Source organism: Squalius cephalus, assembly GCF_949319135.1.
Source record: "Squalius cephalus genome assembly, chromosome: 17".
Classification (NCBI taxonomy): Eukaryota; Metazoa; Chordata; class Actinopteri; order Cypriniformes; family Leuciscidae; genus Squalius; species Squalius cephalus.
The window spans coordinates 9390057-9410116 of NC_137138.1; the positions used below are offsets into that span (position 1 = coordinate 9390057).

Genomic DNA, 20060 nt, shown 5'->3' on the forward strand with positions numbered 1-20060 from the left:
CAGATGAAAATGATACAACTCATAGAAAATTAATAGCACATCTGTCCTCAATAAGCCAATTAATTTGAGGTTTAATTTATTTCTCAGGTGCTGCATGAATTAAGTTTAATAATCAGGTTAGGGGTTTTGAAAAGCTGGAGGAGAAAGCGTTTTCACATCAGAAAATTACACAAGCAGCTGTAAACATTTGATTGAACAGATAATTCTATAATGCAAATGCAAAATGCAATGCTTAGTTAGAAGACACTTTAAAGAGTGTAAATTCCTTCCTCTCTTGTATTAAAGCGGTCATGAACTGCATTGTTTTATTGTTTTATAATGTTTCTTGGGGTGCACTTATAATGTTAGTATATGATTTCAATCAAACATTGTCATAATTTAGAAATAAAAGGCATTTTTCCTACTCTGATTTTAGCCTCAGATTTGAAAAGGGTTGATTATAGCATTATATTTAGATCTGTAACATTATATTTAGATTGTGGCATGAAAGCTTGTAATGATGAGCATTACAGCTGATCACAGACATGTTGAGAGCATGAATGCAGTGATCTCATCATTTTAACTCAATTTCTGCACACTAACAAATGCTTTCATCATAACTAAGAGTGCAAACACAATGTAAATAATAGATTTGTTGATTATAACCATAGACTATAGATAAAAGGGACTTTGTTATAATGGGAGTTTTTAGGCGAGAGTCCAGAACTCAGTCACTGATAAACTTTTTGAACGCTTTTTTATCACAATTTAAATAACATCATTTTCATCCTACTAAGAGAAACAATGTGAAGTTGACCGTTTAGTCTCTGGTTTGATTTACTGACACATTGACAAAAAACATCTGACTGTCCATGAACATATCACTGGTCACAGATTAGGCATTAGAATTAACAGTTACTTACATGTTGTGGCAATACTGTCGAGTCCATATCGCAAAAGTCTTTTTGCAAATCCTGTGCTGAAATTGTGACTGATTTACCAAAGAATCCACAGTGAAATGTACCGAATACAAATAAATAATGCTCAACTGAGACATTCACATTGTTGAAAATAAATAACCACATTCCTAGCATTAGGATCCTTGGGAAGGTAATGTTATTTTTAGTCCATTGATTCTGTATCGCTCTTCTCTCCTCGTCAAGTCAAGTCAAGTCACCTTTATTTATATAGCGCTTTTTACTATACAGATTGTATCAAAGCAGCTTCACAGTAATAACATGAAAATAATACAACAAAGTTTGTTTCTAGAAGAAACTTGCGTCATCGTCCACCTTAAGTAAGGCAGATCAATAATATTGTTGAATATTAAATGTTAAATCCTCGTCATCTCACTAACACACCAGTGGGCGGGGACAAAGTTGCAATGAAGAAGTAGGCTTTGATTTTCTTCTACAGAGGAGGTCTTTCACCTATAGATAGGCACATTCGACAACAAGTCGTTCTTTGGGCTTGGTACAATAAAAGCTGTTTTTGGACTAACAAGGAGGTTTTCAGTTCTGAAACCTATAGGATATTCTTATAGTATGATGACCTCTTATATGTCAAAAGGTCAAAGAAACTTTGATTTCTCAGTTCATGACCCCTTTAAAGATGATTGTGAGGCCGCATAACCAAGAAGCCCCTCAAGTGTACTTACTTTTTTATTCTTTTACACAGAAAAGTACAAGTGCTTTTGTTTTCGTGGCTTGTGCGTGACCACTGTAAAGAGCACCATGGAGACCAACTAAACTTTGGCTGGTTAGCATTTAAGATGACTAGACAGTTCAGAAGCTTAAAGATTTGATCCAGCATTATTCTCTTACAGAAAAGCTGCCCAATCAGACGCTGACCTGTGCACAGCACGTTTCTGGAGTAATATCATTTTTCAAGACAAATTGCCTTGTCCTCTGTACCTAGTACAATTATATCATAAATGCCTAAGTCAATTCAGTCTATTAGGTTTATGTTAGAGTCTCAAGGCAACTGTAGCGGCTGAAATGGGACTATGAAAGGGGAGTAAAGAAGTAAATGTAACAGGAAAAACATTTTACTCCAGTGAAAAAAAAGACATGATGAATTATACCTTTCATGAAAAAGTGCAGTTCCTTCTAAAGATTATCTGCAATTCGTGATAAAAGGCACTTTTCTCAGGTCTGCAAAGCATCCTGTGGTTTGACAGAGATATTTTTAGCAGTGGTAGGTAGTTCCTCCAAATATGACGTTTGGAAGAAGAAATATTAAAAAACAAAAAGATATCCAAGCACTTTTCAGAGGTAACTGTTCTTTGTAATTTATGCCTTCCTGTAACAGTATTCCCTCAAGGCAATGTGTTTTGGAGACATAACACTAGTATTTTCCGACAGCCGTTCTCCTCTCTTGAACTTTCTGGCGAGGCCTTTCGTTCTCACTGCTCGCTCGAGTAACCAGCGCACCATGACAGACATTTGGTTCACCTCTGCGCCGATGAACGGTTTATTCATAAGTATGTGTTTTGACAGATAGCTTGCTGCGGTGTTGCCATAGCTTACATAAAGTGAGTTACATAAAGTTAGCTGATCGACCAAACATCGGTTTTATTTTTAACTTGAGATTGTATGCGGACCCCATGTGTTGATATTTGAAGGACACTGAGAACCGCAGAGGACTATGATGGATGTCAAACTGCTGTTATTGAAGATTTTGGGGATTCCTAAATATTGCAACATCATATGCTCAGGGGTTTAACATAAGCCTTCGAGAAAAGGGCTTTAATGTGAGGTATACTGTTATAAATAAAGCTTTGAATGATTGTTGGAATATTAGCTCTTGATCACTGTTTCATACTTTGCTCTAGACTGTATGTTGAACAACTTCCAAATAATTCCTCATGCTGATCCCATGTGTTTGCTTCCAGTTCTTGGCTTGTCTACGGTGAGAGACAACGAAGCAGTTTCTGATCACATATCATATCGTAAACATTGGACAGGGAAAACCAACTAGTTTTTTTTTTTTAAAAACGGTAGACAGATCCAGTCAATGCATACTTCGACAGAATTACATTAAATCGTCCGTAAGTGATTTCTGTTCTAAAGTTGGCCTGCTCCAGATCCAGATTCTTCTCTCGAGCTGTTTATTGCGAACAGGAGTGGCATGAAAACAATAGAGGAGAGTGAGAGGCAGAGCAAAAAAGAAAGGAGGATTGCCAAAGCAACAACTCAACACAGAGATTATATTTCTCCAATATCTCAGGTTTCACAAAACATCTCCAGCTTGCCAGTCTTGCTCTGGAACTTTTTTTGGAATTCATTTTTTAAAAGCATTGATGTGAATTCTAGATGTGGCCGATATACATTTAAAACTGTGAACCCATGCAAATGTGTGACCTGGTATTCATTTACATCACAGTTATGTAAAACTCCTTGTTGGGATGTCTAATCACTGTACAAATACTTGTGACGGTGAAAACAAGAGGGCTAGGAAAGGTACACCTCCAAATATATTATATTATATTATATTATATTATATTATATTATATTATATTATATTATATTATATTATATTATATTATATTATATTATTAATCAATGTTATATTGTTATTTTGTAATATTTTTGTTCTTAATAATTATATAAATATATAATTTAAAATTATAGTTGTTATTTAATTGAATTTTTTTTATTACTTTAATTTTATTACCCACCTCATTCCCTATTTTTTTTTTATAATACTCTATACATTTAAAGTGTCATAATTGCACACTGTTTATCAGCTTGAAGTAATTGACCAGCACAGTTTAAATTCAAGTGAAATGTGGACTTCAGCTGTTAAACACTATGCCATATGAATTACTTTACATATGAATGACTTTAATCAGCATAATAAAAGAAAAAGTATCTTACTATAACTGGATTCTATGGGGACCATGCCAGTGTGGGGTTTCCAGACAAGCTAAATGCCCATTACACCATCAATCTGAATTCATTTCTATTTCTCATCACCTCAGCATGTCTGAAATGTTGACAGGCAGATCTTTGCATTGGCAGGCTGGTTCTGTCAGGCCCGATTCCAAGCAGTTACACCTAAACAAGCACCAGCACTTCTGTGATTTAACGTGAACGTTAAAGCATGAGGGGAAAAAAAAGACTTCAGTCCAGTGAGTTACCGGAGGCACACTGACTCCCTACTCTTATAAAAGACCTGTGGGTGGTGTTACAGTGAGAGAAGACAAGAAAAACGAGGAACCACATCTGGGGCCAGTGTGGAGGAATGTAGGGTGAGTTTTTGTCTATGTATGTGTGTGTGTGTGTTCCAGGCTCTTGATCGGTGCCACATTATCAAGATTCTTCTAAGCATTAAAGTAGAGAAAGTGAAGTGGCCCTCTGCGTCAGAGCACCATCAAAACAATTAGACCCCCCTGAACATGTATACTCACACTTGGCACTAAAAAAGCACTAAGATCAAATCAGTTTTCAGAGGCCCAACTCAACCAAAGGGCGTTTACTGACATACAATATAAGATACAATGATATCTAGACTCTAATAGGGCCCTTTACACGCATAATACTGAAACTTCAAACACCCATACACTTACACAAAGCCTGTGCTGAGTTACACACTCATTATATATCGTCAAACTTTAACGGAGGTCTGTGTAATTTACAGTTTCCAGCTGTACCGGTTTTTGCTGAGGAAAAGGGGAGAGATGCCTGCATGAAATAATACAACCTTATGCAGCTGCTAATGGCTTAGGCTCCTGGCCAATTATGTGGATGTTAATTATGAAGGAAATTGAGATTTTGTTATGCGTTTGTTAGCCTGTGATATCCAGCTGTGAACGTTGATGACTCTTCGTGCTGTGCTTGGCTGGATAGTCTGGAAACTGTATCTATGAGTATTAAATAAAAAGTATCAAGTTCAAGTGCTATGCTAAGCTTGAAGTCATCATGGATGGATTTTAAATGGCCCCAATTAATTTTGTTGATTCACATTCCTGGTCTTATTGTGCATGATTCATTAGCGCCTTTGCAATTACCTCCCTCTTAAAGCTGGACTACAATATTCAAATCTGAGCACTTTCAAACACTAGCCATCACTTTTCGACTTTGAAAGTGGTTTCAGAGGAAAAACTCGGCATCGTAAACTAAACGACTGAGGATCACGCACTACCAGACTTTCAACTTGTTCTGAACACAACACAAGAAATGTGCACCTCATTGCTAGGAAACGCATGATAACTGAAGACAATATGTGTTCGAAAATCGTCTCTAAATATCCAACATGTTTTATGTCCTCTGACTGGATGGAATCATAGTCTGAAACAAAAAAATGCTATTTTCTGTGAGATCTGTCATTTCCAACTGACCAAAATCTGCAGATTGGCTCTGACTTTCAGCGACTTTCATGGACTCCTCCAAGTTGTGTAGTTAAGTCTAAATTTGAGTCTGACATGTGCTAGGTGTCAGTGACACACACACACACACACACACACACACACACACAGTGTGGGAGAAAGTTACTTTTATAAGTAATGCATTACAAACCTATCTAATTATTGCAGGTTTCTGTAATTGTTCTGTAAAATAAAGTTACAGAAATGATGTTGTAAATTAAAAGTAGTGCGCTACCTTACTAGTTACTTGAATAAAGTAATCTGATTACGTAACAAATGTTAATTGTAATGCTGTATCACCAACACTGTTTGTGTGTGTGTGTATATATATACATAAATTCTCACCCAACATTTAAAAAAAATACTGTTTTACTTTTGCAAAATTAGCAGAATATGCTTCATGTTGATGTGTTATAATTTGAATATATTTTGATTTGAACTGTATTAGAGAACTAAAAAAACATATTTTGTATCTTTAAAAAGTTCTGTCATGACATTATAGGACCTTAAAAGGGTTTTTATAGGGCATCAGGCACTTCATAGGCAGAATTTGATTTGAACTAAACTGATGCTATAGACTCCATGTACCATGGTACATTTCTCAGTGTAGCCAAAATGTAATGTTATTTCCTCCATGTGAACTGTCTGTGTGTGTGTGTTTATTCCAGGTCTGTACTCTGTTTGTTTATAAGGTAATTAGAGATCTCTCAGAGCCCAGTGAGTGGGGCTGAGGTCACGCTAATCCAGACCTGATTTTTCTCCTGGTAACCGGATCCCCATCCACGTGGGAAATTAAATAAACACAACATTAGGAAAGCACAGGTGCTACCGTACCCACTAATAACATCTGACAGTCAAGTAAAATCTCTGTTAAAAGCGAATGTGACTCAGTGTTAATGCACCTGTTTTTATTTGGACATGGTCTTGGAATCTAACCGCTCATTCATGGAGTTTCCCATAATTTTCATCTATCATTTAGCAGAGGCTGAAAAAATACAAAACATTTCCTTTTCTACACTAATGTATCTAAACAACCCTCCCAGCTCTTTTTTTTTTTTTTTTTTTTTGCTGTCTGACTTGTTGTAAGCCCTTTTAACATGCCAGAATAACTAAACTTTTCCTTTTCATCTGCGAGTAAATGCACCTGCTCTGTGAGGACTAAAACGCTCTCAAGAGTCGAGATCAGGTGCTTAAGTGAGTGAACAGGGCTCAAGGTGAACGTTCTAAATGGAGTAGCATTTGTGTTAATCAATAGGTGATATTGAATAAATGTGACAAGACTTCTCTTCCATTCACTTACAAAGATCTGTACTGAACCATGCGTCACTGCATGCTAATTCTTTTTCTTACATAACATTGATTTGGTTAGAAGTCTGGTTGTGACTCAACCTGAACAAATCCATTTCATCCATATTTAAACCTCCTGAGGTTGGGTTCACATTTGGATCCTCCCCTCCTGAGACGTCCACACCATTGGAGCGATCGGACCACACTGCAGTGTCCCACATCCTCCTCTGCTCTTCAATGTGATCTTATCTTTACAATCTGGCCTCTAGAGAATAGTAAATGATGTAACAGCCTGCAGTGGCATGGCATTCTGGAATAATAATCTACTGCGTGAAAACATCTGTGTGACAGAAGGTCCCATAAACAAATCGGAGCAATTGTAGTTGCTTATCCTAATCCATAGAAATATAGTTTCACTCACAGTTTATCAGGTTCAATGCAGAAATAAAATTGAAGTTTCTTTAATTAGCTTTTAAACGAGGAATGCATAGTTAAGTATATTGTGTTTTATTGTACTAAGCTTACTAAGCCATTGGTGGAAATTTCACTGTTATATGCAAGCTGATGCATATGTAAAATAACACGATCATTAACATTAAACATAATTCAAAACAGCCTAATGTTACCGAATGAAATGTCGACCCAGGACGAGCTATAGGACTTTAAAGCTTTGGGGGTGTTGATGGACTCGATCTCCATCTGTTTTGATCATTGTTCTGAATCCGATCTGAATGTAGTCACGACAAAAATGTGATTTTCTCAGCTTTTTGCTCAAAATGTTGTTTTGAAACTTACCCACATTCAAGTATTGATAAAAAGGAATGCATGAAGCTAGAATAAAATAGGGTGGTTGTTTTGTTAAAGCAGAGGGTCTGTTCTTTCTTTTGATATATTACATATTCAGATATTCATACAACAAAATATTCTGGGGGCCATAAAGCTTTTGTGAAAAGGATCGGTGGCGATGGCTGGCAACCTTTTTCAATAACGCTGGCTGGGAAAGCGTTAAGAGGAACCCTTTCAAAGGAGTCATATCAAATTAAATTGTCTTTGATCTTTTGAGATAAGAGTTTGATGTAATATTAAAACATATTGTAACTTTTAGAGCTCAAAACTTCCTCTCCAGTCCAAAAAGATCTGTTTTTTTTTTTTTTCTAAATTAATTGTAAAAATTGTTCTGAACGTTCACAACTTTCTGACATTGGACAGATCTCACATCTATGAAAGCTACGGATCTCAAATCTATGGAACTTTTTTTTTCTTGCAATTGCAAGTTTATATCCCACAATTCTGACTTTTATTCTCAGATAAACTCGCAATTGCGAGTTCTAAAGTCGTATTGCAAGCTATAAATGCACAATTGCGAGGGGAAAAAAGTCAGATTTGCGAATTATAAAATCGCAATTGCAAGGAAAAAAGTCAGAATAGCAATTGCGAGGGAGAAAGAAAAAGTCAGAATTACGAGAGAAGTGTCGCATTTACTTATTTTACATTTTTATTCCATGGCAGAAAAATGCTTCCATACACATCAGTGCTGCTGTGTTTAGAAATATGAATCTGTTCAGATCGTGTAATTCTTTGCTTTGTGTAGCAAAGTATCCTCTTTCCGAGTATCCTTTTGAAAGGTTTCCAATGTTAAGAATAATAATTTCCTTAACTTCATATTATGTAATCAGATTTTTATAGTTTTGTAGTATTTTTTCATAGTTTTCTGTGGTATTTCTTTAATGTATAGGTGCTTAATATTGTTAAACTTATCACAGAAGCATGCGTCTGATTTTATTCATGAAGACTCCAGTAGGCTGGAGTGTCTCTCAAAGGTCCTGTCATGAGAAATTGTCGTTCTAGAGATTCTGGCCTGCATCAGGCTGTCAGGCTTTAACCACTCTGGCAGATACACCACTAATATGGGGAGTGATTCAAAGGATTTACATTAATATGTGTCATGTTTTTTAATGCTAGTGCTATTGACCTTTAGAAAAAAAGTCTAGTTTTTTTCCCCACTGATTTTGTAATTTGCTGTTCATCTGTACAGTGGATGTTATTCAGAAACAGACCTGAACACTTAGACTGCACAGACTCACGATTGGTTTTGTATTTTCAGGCTTCTGAGATTGTCACACAGATTATGAATAAGTAAGTAGCCATAGTCTATATAAGACGTCAGAACAGAACATCTGGGGTCGCTCAAGGCAAAAATATTATAGTCCTTGTGAAGTTTTGTATATTTACATGGTTTTGGATTGTGTGATGTATACAGTATAGCTTGGTTTTGTGTTTGAACATTTCTGGCTCTGTTTAGATCATTATGGGATTTGGTCCAGCTGGATTTCATGTTCTCCTGTCCATTAAGCCTGCATAATTATTCATATTAATGACGCATGCATTAATAAATACTTTCATGCAGTCCAGATTTTGTTTCTAAAAATCCTATATTTGCATGCCTCATATCTTATAACATCCAATACATTGTATAACTAAAATAAAGGGTAAATAAAGATATCATGATACTGATTATGATAAACTAAATACATAATTACAAAAAAATGTTTTACTCATGATAGGTTTCAAAGTTTGTGTTTTTATATGAGTTTTTATAAAGAGATAAAAAAAAAGTTTTGAATATTTGTGAACACCAGATGGATGAAACCTGAGAGTAAACTGCTCAGAGAGTCAATAAACAAAGCTTTAAAAATATTTTTGGAAAGCTTACCCTAGCAGACACAGGTCCAGGGTCAGTTCTGGCTGTTCTCTCTGTGCGTTCTCCTATCTGAGTGTTGCGTGTTTGTTAAGATGGGGACATATTAGAGTTTGTGTATTTGTGGAGGATCAGGGTGGTTTTGGTGTCGGCATACCAGAAAAACTATTTTCTCTTTTGGATCTCTGTGAACATAAACCTACATCCTTATTATACTGTACTGTATGTGTTTGTGGAAGTTCTTGGAATTTCAAGTACATACTTTAGTATACTTATAAATCTGAGCACATTGTTGAGATATCTTCTGATAGGAGATACATGTAAGATGATATTACTAGAGAATTTTTACCTTTTTTTTCTTAAAATCTCCATTTGCATTTCTTTTAAGCTGGTGTCTAGAATAAACAGTATATTAAACTTATCTCATTTGCATGCCTTGCTGTTTATGTTTCTATAGCGGTGTGCATATGCATGTGTGAGTGAGTGTCTGTGTGTACATGACTGCAAACATGCGTCGAAGTGTGAAAATCACCTCCACCTCGTTCATCTGTCATAACCATCATCACCTCCCAAAGCAGGAGATTTGTGCCTGCTCTGCCCTCCTCTTCCACTTCTCAGTGCTTCCTCCCCATGGACTCTTTCCATTTCTGCTGTTTCTCACCATAAATGTGAGTTACGGCACTTGTGTGGCAGTTGATTTTACAGCTCCTACGTTTTAGTGCGAGCCGCCTTAATACATATACTACAAAAAAAGAGAGAAAAAAATATTTATTTATGCAAGGTCCATATAATTGTTTCTTTGTTTTTTTTTAGTTATTTTAATTAGCAGATAGGCTAGATTAACATCAATTAAAAGGTTAAAGGTTTTCATATTGCATCATGATACCTTAAGTTCTTCTATGACATAAGAACATTAAAAGATTATATTATGTCACCAAAGTTCTTTTAAAGGTTTAAAATGCCCTTGTCACAAGATGTCAAATAAGTCTCTGATGTCCCCAGAGTGTGTATGTGAAGTTTTAGCTCAAAATACCCCACAGATATTTTTATATAGCATGTTAAAATTGTCACTTTTTTAGGGTGAGCAAAAACGCATCATTTTTGTGTCTGTCCCTTTAAATGCAAATGAGCTGCTGCTCCCAGCACAGGGGGCGGAGCTACAACAGCTTGCACTCACACAGACATGCACTGAAAATTTCAATGTTTATGTTCAAACCGGAGTCGGACAATAATGGAGAGACTCAAGAAGATGTGACAACATGTAGAATGCAACAGGACATTTCTGAATGACTAGTTGATGAATTTATGTAGTTTATGTGTAGTAATCTATAAATCGCGTTCCCGGGGGAGGGGTTTATGTAAATTTTAGGGTTAGTGATGTCTCTAACCCGGGAGGAATGTCGTGTAGTCCCTACCAGCCATTTGTTGTAGTCCTTAAAAAAACGATTTCTTTAAAAGCAAATATCTCCCTTTGCTTTGAACTTTGAGCGTTGTAACTTTACAGATGTTGTTTATGCTCAAACAGCAACATTACACACTAACTAAAGTTAAAAAATTGAAATCATAATCAACCACCCCTTTGAAGGTTATTGTATCGCATCATGATTTCAAAAGATTCTCCTATGACATCATGATTCACACTTTAAAATCACTTTTGAAATTTAGAGTCATTTAGAGTCTAGAAAGGAACAAACTCCAGTCAACGTATCTGCAGCCTGAATGCTAAAGTTTCTTGTTAGCGTGGGAAAATTCTTTATCTTGGAGGGGACTCCAAAGACACACATTAGTTCTGGGCAACATGCTGCAGAAAAAATGGTGTGATGTGGAAAAAGACTGCAAGATTTGTCTGAAAACAAGCTAGTGTAGTCAGTGTTTCAAGTCTATTAAGTTCAATGCCAAGTTGTGGGTCATGATTATTTAATAATGATCTGTTATTTCTCCACTTCACTCATTTAAAATATCAGGCTATATAATTACATTTTGTAATGTCATTTCCGTAAAGGAATATCATATGGTTTCATGTAGCTGAAGTATGTTATTATGTGTATTTATTATTTTTTCAGGACATCAAGATGTAGATGGTGCCCCTTAATATTGGGGCAAACAAACCAATAAAGTTTTTTCTGTGTGAATCACACCACTTGAACAACTCCCATGATTCAAACCATACTAGCTTGTAGCCCAGCTCAGACCTCGTACTCTGTATGTGGCTGTAAAAGTGATTGTGTGGAAATATATTAGCTGTTTATGTTCTTATTAAATTGTAAACTAGTGCATTTAAATGTTTAACATGCTGATATCCTTTTTAATATGCACTATTTAAACATTGTTGACAGTTTGCTTCCAGAGTAGACCAACAGAGCTTTCACTGGGAGACTAGACTAAACAGTTCCACAAAATTTGTGAGTAATACTTTCGGAAAGGATATTGCCATTACCTAATATCCAAATTCCATTTCCCCCCGTTGTATTTTTTTTTTTTTTTTTTTTACTTTTTCATTTTTTGAGCATTTGAAACATTTGGGAATCATTGTAGCATAGTCTGGAACTGAATCATTTCTGTTAGTGCTTATGAGTTGTTCCCTTGTCATTCCGAAAATGGAACTTCTCCATAATAACCACTGAGAAAGGGAAAAGGATGGGGGTAATGTTATTGTCTGAGTTTTCCATCACTGTCCAGAAAAAGCACAATTTTTCCTTTGGATTTTCTGTTTGTCTGTCTCATATTGTGGGCATGGATATCACATCAAATCAGATTAGGAAAATCATAAAAACAGACATTTTTTGCACACTTGTTTCAGACTGGATTGGAATCTCTGTTCTGGCTTGAAGTTGTTGTCATTGCTCATCCGTTAAGTTGGGGGTTTGAATAAAACCATAACCCCCCTGAGTATTAAACTTATGAGTTTGACCCGTCCCAGCCAGACTTTGGATTTACAAAGACAGTGCACTAGTATTATTATGAATGGGAGAAAGTGCTACTCAAAAATATGGAGGAATAAGTCCCGCCTTCTAAATAAAAGAGCCAATCGTCAATTGGCGAAGTCATTATGTCAGCTGCTGTTAGAAGCTCCGGTTGCTACAGAAACAGTCAGTGTTCAGAGATGCGCACGTATGACTGCACATGCGCATTTGGCTGGTCCAGCTTGAATTATTTTTTTTCGTAATTTTAGCATTTAGAAACAAAATTTATGAGAATTCAGGACAGGTTGAAAGTGATTAAAAGATATTAAAACACCAGGTGTAAACGGGTATTTGTCCGCCTCGTCTACTTGTGATCCGATCGACCAAAACATTCTCAATACAAGGTGTAAACAGGGCCTTATTATCAATGTTGAAAACAGTTTTGCTGCTTAATGTTGTTGTGGAAATGATGATACATTTTTCCGGATTCATTAATGAATAGAAAGTTCAAAAGAACAATATTAATTAGAAATAGAAATCTTTTGTAACATTCTTGGGGCCAGAATTGCGCTCTCATGCTAATTTGCCCTGTTTAGTAAATCTGGCCCTAAATGTCATTCTTAAAAATCAGTCTTACTAACCTCAAACTTTTGAACAGTAGTGTAGCAACATCCTGGCAACCATATACAATACCCTAGCGTCAATGGTAAGCCTTAATCATACTTTTAAATAAAATGTAACATTTTCTCTGTCATTTCTTCTCTCTTTCAGAAAGAAGTGCTGTGAAGGTTTTAAGTTTGTATTGGGACAGTGTATTCCAGAAGGTAAGACCTCTTTCCCTCTCTCTCGCTCTCTCTCTCTCTCTCTCTCTCTATAGTACACCCACACTAGACTCCTCTGGGTTGAATTTGCTCTGATATTTCTGGACGGGTTTTCCCTCGTCTCCCATTAGGGTTCTAAACAAAATCATTCCTTTTGGAAATAACTCAGCGGGTGATTTTAATGTTGTTTTAACATTTCTAGCACACCTTAAAGAGCTTGGCAGAGTTTCCAAACCAGTAACGAAATCTTGATTACCGCGTGTTTATTTTTATAGTGGGAACAGGTCTGTATATTAGCTTATGAATACAGTAATATACTTCTCGATCTTTGGTTGAGGGGTTCAAACCACTAACAAGTTTTTACTCGTAACTGTCAAATAAAAGCATGCAATTAAATTGTCTGCGTTCTGCGGTTCGCCCTGCCACATTGAGAGGGTGTATATTGGTCTCTGAAACGGCCCTTTGAGACAGTCTAGAGTTTTGTTTTTAAAGTCTTTTTTCTTTTTTTATGCTGTTTATGTTCTCTGGTGTCCTCACCTGCCCCTTCTCCACTGATGAGAAACACATAAAGGACCGGTTGAGAATGGACACACATTTCCCTAACTCACACGGCACTTCATGCTGTGACTGAGATGGATTTGGCTCTTCAAGGATAAATTGTGGAATAAGGAAAAGATGCGAGAATTCTTGGGCTGAAACTTGCAGTACTGGCTTCCTAGACCACAGTGTTTTGTTTGTACTATTAAATTAAAATTCTGAAGGGAAAAGATTTGAAGTAGCACATTTGCATACGATTTTCTGGAAATCACAACGATATTGTGGTTTTTGTTTTATAGCTAGGATTTATGTTTGTAATCCTGTACTGTCCTCTCTTGGTGTGTTTATATTTGTTTGTTTGTGGGTGTGTTTGTATATGCAGACTATGATGTGTGTGCCGGCGCTCCATGTGAACAGCAGTGTACCGATCATTTTGGCCGTGTGGTGTGCACCTGTTACTCTGGGTACCGCTATGACCGGGAACGGCATAGAAACCGTGAGAAACCGTATTGCCTGGGTAAGATTTTACTCCTATTTATATGAATGTATTGATAAAAGTGTACTTAGAGTATGTTCAAATACAGAGAGTGGTAGAGTTTGGTAATAACTGAAATGTTCCAGAAAACAATTCACAGTTTTTACACTGAAAATGCTGCAAAGTTGTGAATGCATCAATCATAACTATAATTTTCTTTTATTTATTTATTTATTTATTTTTATTGAGACTCTAATGTACATATACCCATTTTAGGGCCAGATTGACTAAACAGGGCAAATTAGTGTGAGAACGCAATTCCAAAAAAGTGCCAATGTTAGTGGAAAGTTCAGCTTGTGATCTACTGACGACGAGCAAATTAAAGAACACAAATGCAGCCAGAGCATTTCCATATGACCAACGCAATCTACCAAGAGCAACACGAATTAAAGTCTTTTGGGGCGGTAAATAATGGCGCAAATACCAGTAAATTTAGTAGAGCAAGCCTTAGTAAATCACCTTGCATGATTCATTTGAATACTCTCCTCCCATAAATGTTGCATCTGAAAGGGTTGCATCCTACAAATGAATATGCAATAAGGTCAGCTGCAAAAATAACCCTGTCCACACCTTTTCAGCGCTAATTTTTCACTATGTGTCTTTAGTAAATCCTGACAGTAGTTTTTTAACGCCAAAAGAGGGCTTGCGCTGACGCAAGCTGTTTATAAATCTGGCCCTTAGTTTTATTTTTATTTTATTAAAATTTCTCATTAAATGTGTTCCTGTTCCTTTTATATGTTTTTGAGACTCTAATGTACATGTACTGTACCCATTTCATTTTTATTTTATTTTTTATATATTCTTAAACTGTAAGATTGTAATAAATATAATAATAATTATTATTATTATTATTATTAATAAGCATCTTCTTTAAAAAAAATCAAAAGGTTTGTCATTTTAATTTATTTTGACACCCATGAACCCTAATATCATCTCTTAGAAAAAAAAGTTTCAATTGGGGTTCTATATGTGACCCTGGATCACAAAACCAGTCATAAGTCGCACAGGTATATATGTGGCAATAGCCAACAAAACATTGTATGGGTCAAAATTATCTTTTTTTTTTTTAATGCCAAAAATCATTAGGATATTAAGTAAAGATCATGTTCCATGAAGATATTTTGTAAATTTCCTACCGTAAATATATAAAACATTTATTTTTGTGAGTGAATGCAGCACAATCGCGAACAGAAATGGACAACTTTAAAGGCGATATTCTCAATGTTTAGATTTTTTTTGCACCCTCAGATTCCAGATTTTAAAGTAGTTGTATCTCGGCCAAATATTATCTTATCCTAACAAACCATACATCAATGGAAAGTTTATTTATTCAGCTTTCATATGATGTATAAATCTCAATATCAGAAAATTTACCCATGTGACTGGTTTTGTGGTCCAGGGTCACATATAGAAACCTAGGGTTATTTCTTTTTTTTCTAGTGATAAAGTATGTTTACTTGCCGTTTCATTCATAAAATTTAATAAAAATTAAAAATTAATTTAAACAAAATTGTGATCCTATGATATGAACGATCCATTCCAAGTTCTATATAGAACATTTTCTGTGCTTCAGTAAAATTTGTTTTTCAAAAGAAGACTTTAAACTTGTAATTTGAAATTTTACTTGCTTGATCTGAAATACATTTAACCATATGAAGATATTAGCACCCTCTATAGGTTGTTTTTAGTTCATGGGGCTTGATTTCTCGATGTTTCTTTAATATCAGCGTGAGTGTTTCTTAAAGGGTCTGACCTCCCAGACTTCTGAAGTGTTGACTTGATGGGAGTCAAATTTTGTTTCTCCGGCTGATATCACAGAAGCGCTCCTTATAGTGCCTGAGGAGCGAATATCACGTCTTTTGTGCTTTGCCAACTTTCCGTCCCTCACACTTTCACTCTCTGTTCTTGCGTCAGACATTGATGAATGTGCCAACAATAACGAGACGGTGTGCTCACAGATCTGTGTGAACACCCCCGGCAGCTACCAGTGTGAGTGTGAGAGAGGCTTCTACTTAGAGGATGATGGGAAAACATGCACCAAGGGCGAGAGAGGTGAGTGTATGCTCTGGATCTTTGGTTGTCTTTCTCAACAAAGATCTTTATTCTATTAGTTTCCTTGCTCTCTCTTTTGGAATTTGTCTTTCTATTTTTCTTCTGTACTTTAGTGTTTGTCACACTTTTTTTGGACCCATTTGTTACATTTATTAATGGCCCCACACTGTTCACTGACCCCCTCCTTTCGGCCTTAATAAAAATGATTAATTGCCCAAATTAAGTACTTCACGACCTGTAATCCTGAAGCAAGGTCCAAAGAAGTTGTTGTTCGCTTGTAAAGATAAATCAATTTGGCAGTCAAATAATGTTCTAATAACCTTTGAATTTTGCATATTTGTATGCTTATTTTTAAGTTATTTGTATTGTCAGTAGTTTTATGTTGAATCATCTTGGTTCATTTGATTGAAGGATGTGCCATACTTTGTGGGATTGTAGTTAATTTCCAAAGTTTTTCTGTGAGATTTTTGTTCAGTTTGAGAGCCATTTTCCCGTTGGAAGCGGCTTTTGCAAACCTCACAGTTCTGCTTTGATTCGCCAATGCATTTCCAACAAACAACAGAAATGGAGCACGGAAAAGGCGAATCGCTGCTGTGTGAGGTTTTAAATTGAATACGAAGAACCAGAGATATTCGTTTTCCTGTCTGGACCTGACTATCCATGCACAGATCTCTCTATCACAGGTGTGGAAAGGAGTGAGTGTCTGTAAAATGCTCCGACTGGTCATGGATGCATCATTAAACTTTAAAGCTGCAGTCGGCAAGTCTGGCAGATTGGGTCGACTTAGCCAAAATTTTGAATGTTTACAACTCTCATGCCCCTCCCCCACTACCAACGAGCACCCTCCCATCGAGGTCGTGCTCGTCAGTGCGTGTGCACCAGATTTTCTGTGAACGCATCCGTCTCTTCAGCATCGATCAACACCATGGACTCGGAGGTAGGCTGCCCTGGCTAATCTATCCATAGATAGCAATAACCGAGGAATTGGAAGCTTGTTAGTAGATTTTCTCTCCGCCATCACGCTTCGTACAATCTTCAGGCGAACTTCAGGCGTGTCGTGTGCGTGTGCGTGTGATATTGTAACGTGCGCGAGGGATCCCCCATCTGTGGCGTGTGCACAACCTGTGATTGACAGTCAGATCTCACACCCCCCTGCGCTGATTGGACCCGATGATCCGGGAGTGGTGGATTTTTGCAAAACAAATAACACGCTCCAGGTGGAGTTAGAAGCTCGGGTTTTTTTCTAAAACCACCTTATTTATGTTGTTCTGTCAGATTATAGTGTCGATTTCACTGAATATGATCAAAAAAAATGTTGCCGACGGCAGCTTTAAGGTCTTATTGTAGCAATGCAAATGCAAGCAGAGATGTGAAGAAAATAAGCCAAGTGGAAAGGGTGGATGCTAAATTTGTATGTTTCCTTTGTATCTGAATAATGTCATAGAGACAACTTTGCATGTGTGCAACATGTTCCTTGTACCTGGCTTTGGTTGCATACCAAGAACATCATAAGTTCATGTCAGATATGGCTTAACTCTTAATCACCTCACTATTTACAAAAAATCCATTCTGCAGCCTCTTCTGGTTTGACATATTTATAAGACATTGCTTCCTGCCTCCCTGCAGGAAGTCCACTGACCCATTGCGGTTAATGACTTTGGACACCAGCTAGCGGTTAGCATTAGCATCAATCACTTCCTCTTCTCCTCTCCTCTGTCCATCTATCTTTTTGGCTTTCTTGTGGAGCGTGTCAGTCTGTCAGAGTTTCCTGTGTGCTGTTTCCTCTCTTTTGGGTCAGTTTGAGTGCAAAACGGGATGACCTTTTGGGGCATTCAGGGATGCAACAACCCAGATGTACAAAAAAGAATTCTGAGAATTCCAGAACACTGAGATTACAGTGTGTGGATCAGATGAGGTTATCAGCTATGAGTCAAACTAAGCTTTTGGAGATTGTGATATAACTCAGCGGACGTTTGGCAGGAATGGCCTGAGCTAGTACTATTCTGATGATGCCTGTACAGAGTGAGCCTCTATTATGACCTTGCATAAGACTTAAAGTTCCCCAGTAGTCAATATTTGTATCCCTTAAAACTCATCTTTGATCACCAAACTGACATATTTAAATGCTTTTTCCTTGGAAAAAAATTATTCATGCCTTAAAATAGCTTGATTGTAACTCTACACCTTTGCCTCATTTAGTATACGTGGTTCTATGAATATGCAAATTAGCCCAGCCTCCATTCACTCACACCAGCTCAGAGATCCACTCGTTGACGTGATTGGTTACAAGGTAGTTTGTAATGTCAGAAACACCAGCGATTTCAAACTGCGTTTTTGAGACTGTCTTTGGTTCACTGCAGTTTTTAGGAGAAAATACTCGGCAATGGTGTTGACTGATGAGTTTGCACATGGTTTGTCTTAAAGGCAACACCACTTAAACATAAAACAACATTAAAAGCTTGATTTTCACCACAGGGGGACTTTAAGATCTTTGTTGTAAGTTTATGGCACAGTTTGATGGCAACATTTGATCTGCCCCTAAAGCTAGTGAGCAACCTTGTTGTCTACTACCTTCATAAGATCTTACTGACTGAAATGGAATCTCATAAGTTATTGATTTAGAACACTCTACATAGACGACAGCTGTACGCGCTGTAACTGTAAAAGTTTAAAAGGCCACTTAAGTATACTTACTTAGAGTAGTGTTTCCTGACTGTTTCTTAACACACTTACGGTAAGCACTTTTATAATGTAGAATTAATAGTTTTACTTTAAAGTACATTTTAAATCATTGCTTTAATAATCTGTTGCCATGCTTTAAAGAAGTACACTTATTTTAATGTTGACTAACATACAAAAGCACGTGTAAAGTAGTTGATTATACTATACATACATTTTAAATGTAATAAATTGTAACTTATATCAATATAATATACAAATATAATAATACTATACAAATATAATAATTACAAATAGACAAGTTTCTATAGAAATTACATTAAAGTATATTTTAGTTTACCATAAAAGCTTTTCAGCACAATTGGCAGTACACTTTTACCATATTCCAAAGACAATAGAAGTAATTATGTATTTACATACTGCTTAAGTGGATCAAAAACGCACTCTTAAGTTCAACTAATTGCATTTAATATACTGTAAGTGTAAACTATAATACATTTTAACTTATTTTTTAACATGCAATATGTGTCCGAAAACAGTTACATTCAGTTTGCACTAGTATTCTTTTAAAGTAGATTATCTACATAAATACTTTTTTCAAAAATATGCTTAAGTCTACTTCTTTTTCACAAGGCTTGACAGTTGATTTCATTCAAATTTGGTGTTAGCAAATTGCTAAGCTAATGGTGCAATGCTCTAAGTATAAAAATACATGGACAAAAAAATTGGGTAAAATAGTAATTTTTTTATGAGTTTGAATTGTTTTCATTGAGAACTTTTTTTATCTCTGAAATATGTGTATTGAAAATCAACAGTTCCCTCAACCCGTCTGCCATCATGGATGGATTCTTTTTACTGAGCTTGTTGCAATTTAATTTGGTTTTGTCCAACAACCTTCCTTAAATTCCACATGCATGTTGTCTCTTTACAGCTCCGCTGTTTGAGAAGTCAGACAACGTCATGAAAGAGGGAACGTGTTCGGCCACATGTGAAGACTTCCATCAGATGAAGATGACTGTTCTCCAACTCAAACAGAAGGTACACTATTCCAGTTTCACCTGCAGGGCTTATTCATTAAAACAAGCAGCAGATTTCTTTTTATATGCATGTCCTAATCCGTAGACTTAAGCCGACCCAACGACAACCTACCTGCCAACATTTCACGAGCAAGTCAGAGTCAGGTTATACAGGTCTTCTGGGA

The 20060-nt window shown here is 36.4% G+C and overlaps 1 protein-coding gene across 2 annotated transcripts in view; it reads left to right on the plus strand.

The window, feature by feature from the left end:
• The window catches only part of ccbe1 (collagen and calcium binding EGF domains 1), a 63906-nt gene that overhangs the window by 27731 nt on the left and 16115 nt on the right, over window positions 1-20060 (plus strand). For both annotated transcript variants that reach the window (XM_079847779.1, XM_079847780.1), the window contains 4 exons: window positions 13007-13059; window positions 13976-14110; window positions 16043-16180; window positions 19791-19897. In XM_079847779.1, the coding sequence (XP_079703905.1) occupies window positions 13007-13059; window positions 13976-14110; window positions 16043-16180; window positions 19791-19897 (433 nt within the window). The remainder of the gene's footprint in view (window positions 1-13006; window positions 13060-13975; window positions 14111-16042; window positions 16181-19790; window positions 19898-20060) is intronic.